This window comes from Pyxicephalus adspersus, chromosome 4 (genome assembly GCF_032062135.1).
Source record: "Pyxicephalus adspersus chromosome 4, UCB_Pads_2.0, whole genome shotgun sequence".
NCBI lineage: Eukaryota > Metazoa > Chordata > Amphibia > Anura > Pyxicephalidae > Pyxicephalus > Pyxicephalus adspersus.
The window spans coordinates 80,580,767-80,595,472 of NC_092861.1; the positions used below are offsets into that span (position 1 = coordinate 80,580,767).

A 14,706-nucleotide genomic window follows, 5' to 3' on the forward strand; every position below is an offset into this window, starting at 1 on the left:
TTGTAAAAATTGTGCATGTACGAAATAACACAATTGAATGAGAGATAACATGTCTGTGGTCCAAAAGGGGGTATACAGGTAGGAATGTGCTTGTGAAATGTACAGTAAATAGTTATCGAATTGGATTGTTTATGGAGCAAGTTTCCATACCAGCTACAACAAATGTTCACAAACAATCGAGAAATGGGAAAGTTCTGGCACTGAACAGATGCTTTCATCTGCAACCCAGCATATACATTCCCAGACCTTCTCTTACCTTGTTAGTTCCAATGCTGGCACACAGGCTCCGGGTCTGTAAGCAAAACTTCCTCTGTACTCCTTGGCAAAGATCAAGTCTTGCATCCTGGCTTTTCCTTCCAGAAACTTTATGCACTGTCTCTGCACATACTGTTTAATCTGACTTATATCTCTGGTTTCAAATAGCAGCTTAATTGAACGTTCAAGTATCTGGGAAATGAAAAAGATAAATATATTAAATGCAGGGCATCAAAATCCCGTTAAGCATAGGAGACCTGTGAACTAGCTTTCAGTTCTATATTGTCTAACTGACAAATGACATGTATGCAGTTTCTTAGAATATCCACTTAAAAATTGCTGTTTCTTCACACAGTTATCTTACAGCTATGGCACTCCTAATGCATAGTAACAATATTGACTATAAAAATCCTATATGGAAAATTAGCTAATGCTTCCCAAAAATAATAATACAGAGTGCCAAGTCTTTTTTGGAACTTTTGCCTCTTTCCACCTCCTGCATTGTCATTTTTATATAAGAATAGAACTACAAGGCACAAGATGTCAGTGCTCAATTTCTTACACAGAACAATTTCTGGTTGCCTGAGCAAGCTAGAAATCTATATGATATTTTCACATACTTATATGGAAAATAAAGTATATGATACTGTCCGATCTTTAAAAACAGAAAGACAGATTGCATAGTATATTTATGCAGAGTAACAGTATACTCTTTTGCTTACCTTACCAACAGCAGGACAAGCATCTCTCCGTACAGTCTCTATGCCTTTTGCATCAAAGATGGGATCCTTTTGATCAAGAGTTTCATACATATAGCCCACATACCTTTTCTTGGTTTGTAAAACACAGGGGAGATAAACCTGCAAAAAGCAGTTAATATGTTAACAAGAGACATTTACCTTCAATCAGCTACATACAGTATAAATTCTTACGGATTCTAGAACTCCTATGGATAATATTGACCCAGAGCATCCAAAAGCCCTACAGGAAGCCCCTCTGGGCAGCTGCTGACTTCAAAATATCTCAGACTTCAACTTCAAAATATCTCAGTTGGGAGTGTACTGAATACTTCTAGGTTTGCAAAACACCTTAATTTTTTAGCCTTAGATAAAAACCAAAAGAACAGAAAGACTTTCAATATCTGCTGGAGGTTATAGCATGCCCCTAAAATAAAAAGTGTATGATAGGATGGAATTGTATTGATAGTCGATGGAAATTGAATAAAACACGAACCTGGCAAAACTGAAGCTGTTATAGAAAAAAAAAAGACAAGTGTAAAAAAGATCTCTTCAAATTAGTCTCCAAGTATATAAAAAGTAGAGGCCCCAAGACTCCACTAGGTGTCATCAAACCATTTGCCACTGTTCAAAAAACTTTTCACACCAGGCTGCTAGTTAATATACAGAAAATTAGACATAAAAAAATACTAGACTTATCAGCCGCTTAGGCATTGCAGTGACAGTGGGTTGAATAGGCAACTGATTACCAAATGCTGCAAATATCATTTGAGAAAACGTGATTCACCACAAATGCCTGTCAATCCCTCAACATATATTTGAAATGCTCTAATTTCAAACATGACCAGAATTGGGTATTGATATATTTTTGGGAAGTGGTGACTCTTCTCTGTAAATTCCTGGTAACTGTTCTAGTGAAATAGTCGACAAACACCCTTTTAAAAATACAAAATGCCAAGTCAAAACTGTAAAAAGACAAATAAAAAATGCTTACAACTGCTGGTTTCACTCACTTTCTGGAGTTGCTGATACCACTGTGAATAACCTCTGCCAGCACATTGCAGCAGCGGATTCTGATCCCCAAGTTTTGTGGGAGGATGCAGTAATAATGGCACCGACTGCCCCAGGAATAGGAAAAATCCATAATTCCCTGACTAATTGCTTTCTACTCTCTATGTTGCACGATATAAAATCATTCCAGCTGGATGACTGCAAGAACGCGGCAACACAGAATTAACGTAATTGGGAATGTCCATTTGTGCCGACCGCTGTATTGTAAGTACGTAATGCTTACCTACAACTTTTTTTTTAAATGCTGTATAATGTCTTTCATTGTCAAAAAAAGTGATAAATAAAAATATTTAGGTAAAGTAAATAAATCTGTCTAGCATAATTTTACAAGTATATCTTTACTTATGGTTTTCTACCAAGCTTTTTGGTTGTGAGGAACTATCAATGGTTACCTTTCCATAGGTTCATACACTATTCCATACTATTTATTTTTTTTTTCCATTGGTGAATATGAAAAAACAAAATGTTCTTGTAACAAAAAAAGATAAAGAATATTTCAAAATTACACGTACTGCCTTTAACTTACCTTCTCAAACTTCAGCTTGACTGGTTTGGGATTTGTGGCAGTGACGGCTTCAGCAATTTCTTGACCAATCTTGAAGGACTGTTCCTTGGTAGCCCCTTTCAGCAGCACAAACATGCTGGAGATGCAAAAGTACAAATAAAACATATTACAGATTACAGTTTGGTAAAAGCAACAGTGTAACTTAACAAAAAACCGTCAGCAGTTCATGTTCATACATCATGATTTAATTGGCATTATTTGTAGTTTTGCATATGACTTTACATATAGAAAATGTAAAGGAACAATGCATTCACACTTGCCCTCTCTACCACCAGATGGAGAACTAGCAGGATATAAATGCAAATATGGTAATTTATTTTTAAAGATAAGAAGTCATGGCTGCCACACCTTCAAATTAAGTGGATAATGTTCAACTTCTTCATATCTGCTTACAGTTCTAGTTTTATAGTTCTACATATCTGCTTATAGCCTTTTATTATTCCTCTATTTTGTGGCAAACAAAAGTGCAAAATAAAAGCATGCACTAAAGAACTATCCATGTAAGAGTTTCTTTTTAGGAATCAATAAAGAAAAAAACATAGCTCCTTCATAGTAGAAATCAACCTGCTGTCACTGACTCTTTGCCCAAAAACTTTTTTCAGTCATTTGCCACAGGCAATATGAATACAGATTGAGAATGAATAGTCCAGTCCATATCAGCTTTTGCCTATTTATCAATACCTCCATTTATTGGTCTAACAAATAAAAAACAAAAAGAATACCTTATGTTTACATGATAGATGGCTAGAAGCACATCAGTGTCTAAACATGCAGAATCTTTACACAGTGTGTGGTTCTAACCAAAGGATGGCTAGTTTTAGCTTTCCACACAACTTTTTCTTTCCTTACAGAAAGGGAGATTTATATTACTGACCTTGTACCAAAGATCAAGAAAGAACAGATACCTGTCAGTGTCTCCATACACCACTCTGGCTCCCCATTTCTTTGTGCCATTGACCAGTTTTATAGCACGCTCCAAGGTTTCTCGAGCTTTGTGAACAATACTGTCACCAACCTAAAAATAAACATGGGATAAGATAAGTCAGCTAGTTATGAGGATTCAACACTATGTGCACAATAACAAAGTCTCATGTTTCTCAACCAGTAACATTTAATTTTACAACTGTGAATATGCGGACACACATGTGTGAATGGGCCTTCATATTATTCTTTGACAACATACTCTACTGCAATGCATAGATCTGAACTAGCTACATGGGGGAGAATGAGATGTCTGCTTTTCATGCTGTAAAATATTTTATTGGTGGAAAACAAACAAGTATTAAAGGGTTCTTGCATAAGCTCCCCAAATTATGTAAGCTAAATTGTGGAAGCCATGACAAAGAAGACGTTTAATGGACATAACATGTAAAATATATATACACAAGGCATTGTTTGTAGGCTGCACTAATTTACCTCCACACATGGCATCCTTCCAGAGAAGTTAGCAGCAGTATAGCCAAATGTTACATTGGCTATTAATTTTAACCCAAGTTGACGGGCATCAAGCAGTCGTGTAAGGCTTTTGTCATGTTTGTATTGTTTCATAGACTGTTTCACCATTATTCTCGTGTTCAAAATCTCCTCTAGCATTCGTGGCAGCACCCCCTTTCTGACAGAAGCCTAAAATATATGAAAACAAATTGAGGTGTGAGATACAATTCCACTTAAAAGTAGATGTTTTAATAAACAAACAGGAGGCCCGTTGACATCAATATTCAATCAGCAACTGAAAAGCCTATTCAATTTACAAATCAGGTGGCTAAGACCAAATTCTTTTTCATTTATCCAAAATTGATCACATTCTGATAATGCCTTTAAAATGTTGTAGCTTTCAACCCTCAAATCCTTGTCCTTACCTTTACAAAAGCAACCCCATTAGGAGATATTGTAATATCATGTCGAAGCTGATGTAAAAGGTCTGGGGGAACTCGCAATGATGTGCATCCAAATTTAAACTCTTCACACCTGGAAAACACAATGCCAAAGGAATAAGACATATACAAATACACAAAAAAACAATTCTTTAATTTAAAACCAGAAGCAAAACACAAAAACACCAGTCTCACATAAAACAGTACACAAAACCATCCAATAGGAAATCTATGTATTGGTGTCTACAGAATACTGCAACTAGGGTGGTGAAAAACATTAGTGAATTATAATTCACACTTTTAAAATTTTCAACATTAAAGACAATACTGACAAGCTTTTTCATATCGTAACCAGACAGATAAAACCTTTTCACCACTCCACAATGAAATGGTCAAATTTCTATCTGCCTTTGGTTCTTAACACAATATCTGTCAATATAACCAGCCTAACTACTGAACTGTCGCTATTACAATAACAGCAAATTAAGACACGCCCATTTCTACGCCACCTTATTTTAAAAATGTAAACTTTTTCCAGTGCCCAGTTAACAAGTATCACTAAAAGGGGTACCAACAGAAAGTTGTGTTTAGTACAATTCTACATTTTTTAAATGGACTCAATTTCGTTTAGATTAAATAAATAATCTGTAAAACTTGGTGTTGTAAGGAAGGGGTTTGATATGTTCATATTAAAGTTGTAACATACATAATGACATTATTAGATAATGTTTGCAGCATGAACATACACAGAGACAAACAAGCACATTCCTTACTTTCCCAGGTTCTCCATGTGCCCCAGGCAGGTGGAGAAGCAGTAGTTGTATGCAATCACTATGGAGGGGTACAAGGACTGAAAATCAAGAACCAAAATAGAGTTGCTGTAGAACTTGGACTCTGGCTCCATCACAAGTGGGATACACTGAGGGGCTCTCATCTGAGCACGCTGTTGGCTGCTGGGTGTTAGAGGGATGTAGTTCATTGGCTTCGCTATGCGCAACATCACCGACTCAACGCGGTACTAGGGAAAAAATATATATATATAAAATGAATATAGCATTTCTGCAAAAGGAAGATTTATGGTTAAAATGAAAACCACATAATTATGTCTAAACTAATAGCACTATCAAACGGCTGTCTGTCTCCAGAGTGCAACCCTAAGCTACCATGAGTTTTCTGTATTTAAACATTCATCCATTAAGTGTTTAAATGATGAGAAGGTCTGCAGGTTGTCATTTGGAGGAGGAGAGGGAGGGAACATTCTTAAAAGAGTTAGGTTAGGTAAGAGCTTTGGGCAAAGCCGGTAAGGCATTTAAATAAATAGTAAAACAATAAAATAAAAGTATCTGGTCACCGAAGGAGACACAATAACAGGATATTAATAAATTACCATGGAGAGCAAATAAAATAAATAAATAAAAACATATACAAGTGAGATAAAATTATAAATCAAAAAGACTTTAATCTCAATAATAAAAAAAGATTTTTATGCTACTGTTTTTTTTCTAAACTTCCTTCTACATACAAGAAATTAAGTAAACAAAAGATTTACAACAAGTAGTTTATAAATCTGTTTGCATGCATTACTTCATACTATGTAACAATCTATAATATTTCTCACCTCTTCTATGATATATATATATATATATATATATATATATATATATATATATATAAACCTATTCTGGTAATAATGCATTTTACCATGTGTTAATCACTTATGTGAACCCTTTGAGTCACTATAAACATCCGAATATTGGCATGCTAGCAAGTGGATTTGCTTTGATCACATGAATAATGTAGTGATATCATTTTCATAAGAATCATTTGTGAATGTTTTCAAACATGTCAGGAGCAGGACAACACAGTACATTAAACAGAAATTTAATTTTCCAAACATGGTTACTCTGATCACACAGCCTTAGACTAAAAGTGATAGAGATTTTTAAAAAAATGCCTTAGAAAAGATATTAGTATTTCAAAGAACCATAGAAAACTTAACAAAATTAAAAACTCATGTCTATTTAAATACCTGTGATCCTCTGGTTAAAACATGTAAAAACTGAATGCCAAAAAGTCTTGCCAATTCACTGGTTCTTCCAATTAGGTCCAAATGTTCTAATAACTGGAGGGTCCCATGCACCCTGTTCATGTAATGCTCTGTCATCCGCCATCTGTATACACATCACAATAGAGGAAAATATAAATCTTGGGTTTACTTATAGCTCAGTAGTATAGAACCAGTTTAGAGAAAAGGCCTACTGTTTCTAATGGTAATTTATTCAAGGCATATATAAGTGCAGGACATTTACAGTGCTATTAAGGCCTATTTGCAATGTGGGAATCACTGCTTGCCTACACAAAAATAATTGACACTTGCCTCAATGTATGAGTATCACAGTTACATCTACAGCAACAAACTTGCTTAATTTACTTTATTTCTACTGTTACTTTGCATTTTTTTTATCCTTATCAAAAAAAAAAAAAAAAAAAAAAAAAAATTTTAAAAAAAAAAAAAAAACCCTTTTTTATCCTTATCAAAAAAAAAAAAAAAAAAAAACCACCTCAATGGACAACATTAAAATTTAGATTTTGTGATGGTGAATGTGATGGTCACACATACCTGTAAATGTCTGTCCTATTATCAAACCAATCTGATAATGTTCGAAAAGTAAATAGTGGGAACCTCTGGTGAAGAACATGAAAGGCCACATTTTCAAAAGAATAATTAGTTAGGGCCACCTGAAAGGGAAAAAAAATACAGTTGACAATCAAAAATTTGATTGAGACTTCAGTCTCTTGATTGCCATGGAAGTTTTGGCTCAGAATTATGATGAGTCTCTTGTGTCTTAAGAAAACCATCTGTCAGCATTTTTCAAATTGGATCTTAATTGCACTTTAATGTTACTATTTGATGATAAAGTCAGATTTTTTTTGAGTATTAGACCAAAACCACTGAATCAATTAGGATTACAATGTAAACATACACGGACCTTTTTTTTTTTTTTAATTGTATCCAAAAATATGTTATGTGAGCATGCCATTTGTTTTAACTTGTAAACTTATAATGATGTCAAGTAAAAGTTTACAATTGTTTTTTATATGGACTGGATTTTCCCTGTATTAACAGGGGTCAGTAAATAATTTACAGAATCATAAAGAAGAATTTATTTAGAATACCACAGTCACATTCATCATCTTTTAAATGGCCACCTGGCAAATATATTTTGAAGTTAATCAGGCTAAAAAACAACACTCTAGTTCAGTAGACCAGTGATTTTCAACCACTGTGCCGCGGCACACTAGTGTGCTGTGAGAAATCTTTAGGTGTACCGTGGGAAATTATCCAATTACCATTGTCGAGTGTCTGTGCTGTAGTGACTGGCAGAGTAATGTAATACTCTTCCATGTCAGTGGGTGGCAGTAGGTAACATAGTTTTCTTGTTTATTCTTAGAGACAAAAGAATTAGCTACAGAGTGTCATTTTGTAACATTTTTGATTTGTGGTGTGCCGCAGGATTTTTTCAATGTAAAAAAATGTGCCGTGGCTCAAAAAAAGTTGAAAAACACTGCAGTAGACAAATATATTATTAAAAAAAAAAATAAAAAAATCTGTGAATTCCTAAACCAAATGCTGATACAAAAGAAAGCAAAAATCCCTTACAACACAATGTCCCAGGGAAAAAATATTTCTTTTCCCCTAAAGAGTACTCCCTGGATATTTTGTACATTTAAGAACCAATTCAGCGAAACAATTTACTAGACTTGGCTCCTTTGAAGAACATTTTACCTGCTCTTGCCTTAACTAAGTCTATCCAGATGTCAAACCTCTTACTCTAGACGCAAAGAGTTCCGACTTGTTATTTACAATGACCTTAAAAGAAACAATTCTGCAACATGCTTGCTATATTTGGGTATTACAAGGTAATCATATCCTCCCCCTCAATGCCTATTCAAAGAAGAATAAATTTAGCGAAGTCAATCTTTCTCATTCTCAATCTTTCCCCACAACATCCTTTTTGTGGCCTGCTGCCAAAAAGTGAACTGCATATTCAAAATGAAGTCTTACTAATGGTTTCTACAGGGGTATATAGCCAAACATAAGGTAACATAGTTTTTACCTGGTGAAGGTCGCCTATTTTTGATTTATAAAATGGATAAATGGAGCCCAAGAATATTTGGTAAATGGTTAGTGAGTTGACTTCCATATAAAAAGACCCAATAGTATAATAAAAAAGTACCTCAGTTTTCATCATTCTCCAAACATTTAATACAATCCGGCCAACTAAATTGATCTCGCTCATTGTGTCTGCACCGTACTCATCCTTTTCTGTAGTAAATCGGTTCTCATTTTTGTCTTCTAAGAAAAGAAAATAAATAAAAAGTGGTAAAAAAATCACAATAGAAGGTATGGTAAACATGGTCGGAAAGACATAAAAATGTGGATCCCCCCCTCATAACTTTGTGACGTACCAGGAATTCTAGACATTTGCTGGCAAAGGTCCACATTTAGAGCTGAGGCCCTCTGCAGGAGATAACCCCAGGAGTGCATTTGGACTTCATATCCTAAAAGGATATCTGGATCATACCTGAAGATAAAACCATGACACCAAGTAATTAATATACAGTATGTATATAAGTTGATTAGACAACCCAAAACTTTGTTCTAGTCAGAAAAGAACAGTAAAAGAATGAGCTATTGGACTAAAAATTCAGTAACAGGACCTCACCCTCATGCTTTATCCTAACCTTTAGTGAAAATATTGTGTATTTATTACATATATATTACATATTTACATTGACTATGCCTTTAAATTGTAACATACCTATATCTTGTACCTGTTCTACACATTTTTATTTTTTAAAAAAATCTTTCATTGGCTACAATATTTGGTGCAATGTCTTTGAAATGTCCAAATCAAACAATTTCTGTAAACATTGCCAACAATTTACAGTTTCTATACAATATAATAAAGAGCAGAACGTGCCTTCTGACCAGGCTTAGAAGTTTTTCAAGCAAATCTTTCTCATCAGAAGCATATGTGATCTGGAAGCCTGAGATGCCGGATCTGGTGAATAATGGGGCCTGTGGTTTGCTGCCTGGATAAGGAGACAAAAAGAGTACTTAAGACACAAATGTCTTAAATATTATTATAGCAAGTTTGCTTTAAAGCAAGATTTCAACCAGTTCATAAAAAATTTACATTCTTCACCTTCGCTGGCATTAGAGTCTTGACTGATAACAATTGCACCAGTAATCCGTGTTTTGTCACTTTGGGGAAGAGGAGTGTCCGAAGATAAACAGTAGAACACAGCGCAGATCGGGTCAAATTCAGGATCTGGTTCCAAGTCTCGTCGGGTTCTTGCATGAAGCTCCATACACATTAGAGTCAGGTGCTGAACCTGTAGAATAAATAGAAATATTATACTGCTTTCTCTGCACAGAGATCAGATATACGATAAGTGCACACGAGTGTTTGATCAGTATTGGGAACTCCCCACAAACACATTTTACTTTTATGCCCCTTCATGTTGTACAGCATTTCTTTGGATTCAGGTGCTTTTGAACTGCAGGCACCCTAAAATTTCTATAAACCTCAAGGAATAAACTTTTCTTTGTTTTTTTACAAGAATAAAACTATTTTGGTATACCTGCTTGACAAATTCAGAGCTTGCATAATCTCAAATGTACTCTTTCCAGTCCTTATCCTGGAGTATGTGACAATTACACTCCATGTTGTGAAGATTGGGGGGGAGAGAGTAGTACAGTAGTTGTCAAAGACAACTGGCAGGGCTGACATAATTACTTGTGATTTTAGTCCACAAAGTACCGTATATGTCAGCAGACAATGGGAAATTATGAGCAGACTGCATTTCTGGCAGATCCACAGGATGCCTAAATGAAAATAGAGGAGAAACAACCTGTTGGACAAACTAACAACCACCATATTTAATGAAAGAAAATCTGCAAAATATAAATTTTTATGAATACACAAATCTTACAATATACAAAAGCAGCTGGATTCTAGAATGCAACCATATATGCGGTGCAGGGCTACCGACATTAAAGCCTTCACTTAAATAGATTCTTTATTAGCCAATTGCTTTTTTACTGACATTGAGTTAAGAGATACAGCAAAACAGAACTGCTTGCTTCAGACCGCATTTACTGTAAGCCTATGATCTTGTCAGCAAACTTAGGTTGTGCCAGATACTTGTGCCCTATGTAATGAGATGTAATTTATAAAGCTGAAGCCTATCTCTGTGGGTGTGATCTGGCAACTGAATGGCTGAAAATCAGATTTACAATACCGCAGCAAATGTCCCTATCTGAACTGCCCCCTGAGCCACTCCACCTTTAGGGTGGCCCCATTCAGGAGCTTCTCTGTCCTCTGCTGGTCTAAAACCCTCTTTTTCTTTCCTCATTCAGCCCCTCCTATTCTTTTCCCTGGGCACCCTCCCTGACTAGCAGCTACTCTTTTTGGCTTTCCTTCCTAGTAAAGTCAATTGACATTTGTCTACTTCTCACCATCCTGCTGCACACTTATGCATACTGTTTGTATTTTGTTGTATATTGTTAGAAATTAAGTAACAACAATGGTGATTTTATAGATAGTTATCTATAGTTATAGATAGTTATGAATGGAATTGTACACACCAAAATCTAAACTAAAGCTAAATCAAAATGTTTCTTTTTAAAAAAAACAAACAAAAAAGCAATTAAATATATAAGGCAGGGGTTATATAATTGTGCATTTTTGTATTTTTTTTCTTACTAATATGCACATGTACTTTTTTCGCTTGAGTAAAAATGTAAACACTCCAAACATGCTTTCTGAATTCTGAACAAATTCTGAAAGCAGGGAACCTGTAGCATAAGATGGTGGTTGATTTATTTTAAATAAAAATACAATAAAGACTGTTAAATATTTCTGCACCATTTGCTAAACTGTTATGTGACACAAAATCAATGGTTAGGACATTGTTAAATAAATGCTACAGGTTCTGAGCTTGCAGAAAAGATGAGGGTAGGTAGAGGGGTAGATCTTTTTACAAACATTAAAAGTTTTTAGTGAATCAGAAAATTAAGGCAAAACTGCGAAAACAGTCCAGGATTAAATAGGGTGCTAAAACCTGCAGTGGATAACCAAGTATACCTTATAAAAGGATTGTTTTGCTATATGCCAGAAGTGGTAGCAAAGCCACTTGCTGCTTTGTGACATGTCTTCACATCATATGCAGATTCTAGTTCCCAGTCACCTTGGATTCTCTCTATTCTATACCAGATGAATTCCTACACCTCCTCATATAGTCTACATAAATTAGCTGGGCCCCTTGTAATGGGAAAATAAGTGATATTGGAAGCACAAATATCCTAAAACCGAAGTACATAACAAATGTAAGGAACCTTACTGGAAAATCTCTGCTCAAATTAGCTGATCCTTTTATTCGGGCAAGGGAAGAAGTTTGAACTGCATATAGACAGCTTAAGCTAGCAAGTTCAATTACAACTTAGATCACAAGGTAGAAACAGATGTTTCATTATATGTCTAATATTCCTAATATCAAAAAACAAGAACTGGCCACCGGTGTCAAAGGATTTACCAGGGGTGTCACTTAGGCGTTATGATTTGCAAGATCCCGTGTGGGCCTCACCAGGCTTTGGAGTACTGCACAGCTCTCTCTGGGTTGGAGCCGCTCAGACAGTCCTGCCTGTCTCTGTGACCCTTTCAGACAGTACAGGAAAATGAAGCTGGATGGCAGGCCCAGGGCTTCATTCTGGCATCTAAGGGGAAGGTTGGCCTTGGTGGTAACATCTGATGCCACAGTGAATTATAATATTTCTGTGGGGGTTATTTCTGGCCCTAAAATTTACTGGTGAGAATGCATAATCTGCTTACACTGGCAGGAGAAACAGTAAGGTTCTTGTAATGGACAATATACAGTTTAGCAATGCTAAAGTTATAACCACAACCAACTAAAATCACACTGTTTTGCCACTGTGAGCTTCTTGCATCCTTGATAGGTCCATGTTTTTCTTAAAACTCATTTTGGCCCCACATTTTGTTGAAATTCCCGTCAATTACAGAAGCAGATATGTGTCTATTACAGCCTTTTACTTATTGACGAAAGTTGAGCTTGATGTCTAATAAAGGCTGAATTATTAAACAACATCATAGCACTTTTGTGTTGGTATATATATTGTGTTGTATATATATTTTACATAGCTTGCAACTGGAAAGGCTGTCGCAAAGTATACAATACCTCATGTAGAGCTTTCGCATCTTGAAGATTGTGAGTACAAACTTTGAAACCATAGGAGTTATTCAAAGAAGGCCCCTCAATCTGGGATGTTTCCTTCCTCACATGACCCAATGCTGCAAACTGATTCTATTCACAGGCAACAGAAGAAAAAAGCCTTTAAATTACAGCAGATTGGAGAAGACACAGAAACAAGATATAAAACAATATTTCTCAAAGTGCATTGTGCTTTTTAGTGTGCTTTAACACATTGTATTTTAAACAACACAAGATGCAGTTGAAGTTTTACTTGCATTTCTTACGAAATCACGTAATTGGATAATGTGTTAATTAAAAAGCATATTGCGTTTTTAAGGCATTGCTGTTGACTAAACACAAGTTGTTTTTTTTTTATCAGAGATGCAGCATGCCAGATCTTTCAAAGACACAACATACTGCCTTGATGTGAAGAACTTTTCACCTTTTAATAGTAACTATTGTTTATGTGCTTTAGCAAGCTGTGATCCTGCCTTGTAACACACATAACACACAAGCATGTGAAAGGGGCAAAATTTGGTTTTATATGGAAACAGAAATACACACATACCTTCATCTGAGTGGTTAGTAGAGCTCTCCGCAGTTTATCAGGGTTAGTCCCTCTTCTTTGACTCAGCTTCTGAGAACATGCTTTTAGAGTGAAAGACAAAATAACTGTCAGAATAGCAAATAACTATGCAAATTCTAAATCATCTTATCAACATCTGCTTTAGATTCCTTCAGTTATTCCCATGCTCATTTTTTTTTCAATACACAAAGAAAGGGATATTGTTCACTAGTGCAAAGGACAGGAAGGGTGAATGAAGCCAAGACACTCCAAATACACAAATTATTATTAGCAGAGCTTTCATTTTGGCTCATGTTAAAGCAAACTGCAGATTCCACATTTGTAAATGCAGTTGCATTCCTTTTAACATTTCTCCTTGAGGATTCAGCAACAGAAAAATGTCAGAGAATGTAGATTTTAAACTGTGTGGCATTTCAGCTTCATGTAATGGTGTTTAAGTCAAACCACTTGTTTCAGTTTTCCATTTTTAATAGTCTTGGAAAGGATATCAGAATATCCTGCAGACTCAGAGTGGTCACTCACATGATCTACAGTATTTTCTTGCTGCTATATATAAAAGGTTATTTAGGGAGGCTTAGGAGCTTGGCCAGCACAGATAATAGATATACCATGACGGGGAAAAAGCTATGGCATGCTAGTGGGGAGGTGGCTGTGCTATGGAATGGACCATTACTGGAGTAGTCTACAAAAGGATGGGGTAATTCCACAACACAAAGTACTGTTTGTCTCCTTTTGAGTTTGAGAGAAGTGTATCTACTAAGCATCAAACAGAAGAGGGTGTTTTTCACTATCTTAGATATGTGATCCAGGAGTTCAAGACATCCTCAGAGAAGTCTTGCCATATCATTGGTTATGCTGGTGACTTTTTCATGTAACTTTTTTTCTTGGCAAATTCAAGATAATGGAAGAGTTTCAAGATCCCTTTATGCTGCAAATACGAGGTGCGAGTCTTTGAGAATGTGTGAAAGCCCCAGAATTTAGCAAAGTGGCTGGCATTCTTTGGTACCTTAATATTTGTACCAGAATTAATAAGAGTAAGAAATTTTGTCAGGCATTGATACCAATCGTGAAACATACATTATAGAAAGTTTGATAAGTACCATACAGTAAATACTTTATAGTTTGCATGAAATAAGCAATTCATTTTTTAATGAACAATATACCCTAAAATTGATTACTATGCACTATTTCTCTATCTTTTCTTTCTTGTTCATATGTGATGGGTCTTTTTTTAAGCATGCAAAATCATTTACTTTTTCTCCCGCTTGTATGTAATACAGTTATGGTTGTTCTCAGATACATGATACTATTTGACCACTAGATGCCAATGTAACTCTTCAA

General features: G+C 35.4%; 1 protein-coding gene across 1 annotated transcript in view; it reads right to left on the minus strand.

Moving 5' to 3' along the window:
* REV3L (REV3 like, DNA directed polymerase zeta catalytic subunit) overlaps positions 1-14,706 on the minus strand; it is an 85,024-nt gene that overhangs the window by 5,871 nt on the left and 64,447 nt on the right. The window contains 15 exon segments of the mRNA XM_072408770.1: positions 257-447; positions 978-1,115; positions 2,590-2,704; positions 3,534-3,643; positions 4,045-4,251; positions 4,488-4,596; positions 5,276-5,520; positions 6,532-6,673; positions 7,123-7,241; positions 8,741-8,859; positions 8,973-9,088; positions 9,488-9,599; positions 9,713-9,902; positions 12,765-12,890; positions 13,348-13,427. Coding sequence (XP_072264871.1) covers positions 257-447; positions 978-1,115; positions 2,590-2,704; positions 3,534-3,643; positions 4,045-4,251; positions 4,488-4,596; positions 5,276-5,520; positions 6,532-6,673; positions 7,123-7,241; positions 8,741-8,859; positions 8,973-9,088; positions 9,488-9,599; positions 9,713-9,902; positions 12,765-12,890; positions 13,348-13,427 — 2,119 coding nt within the window.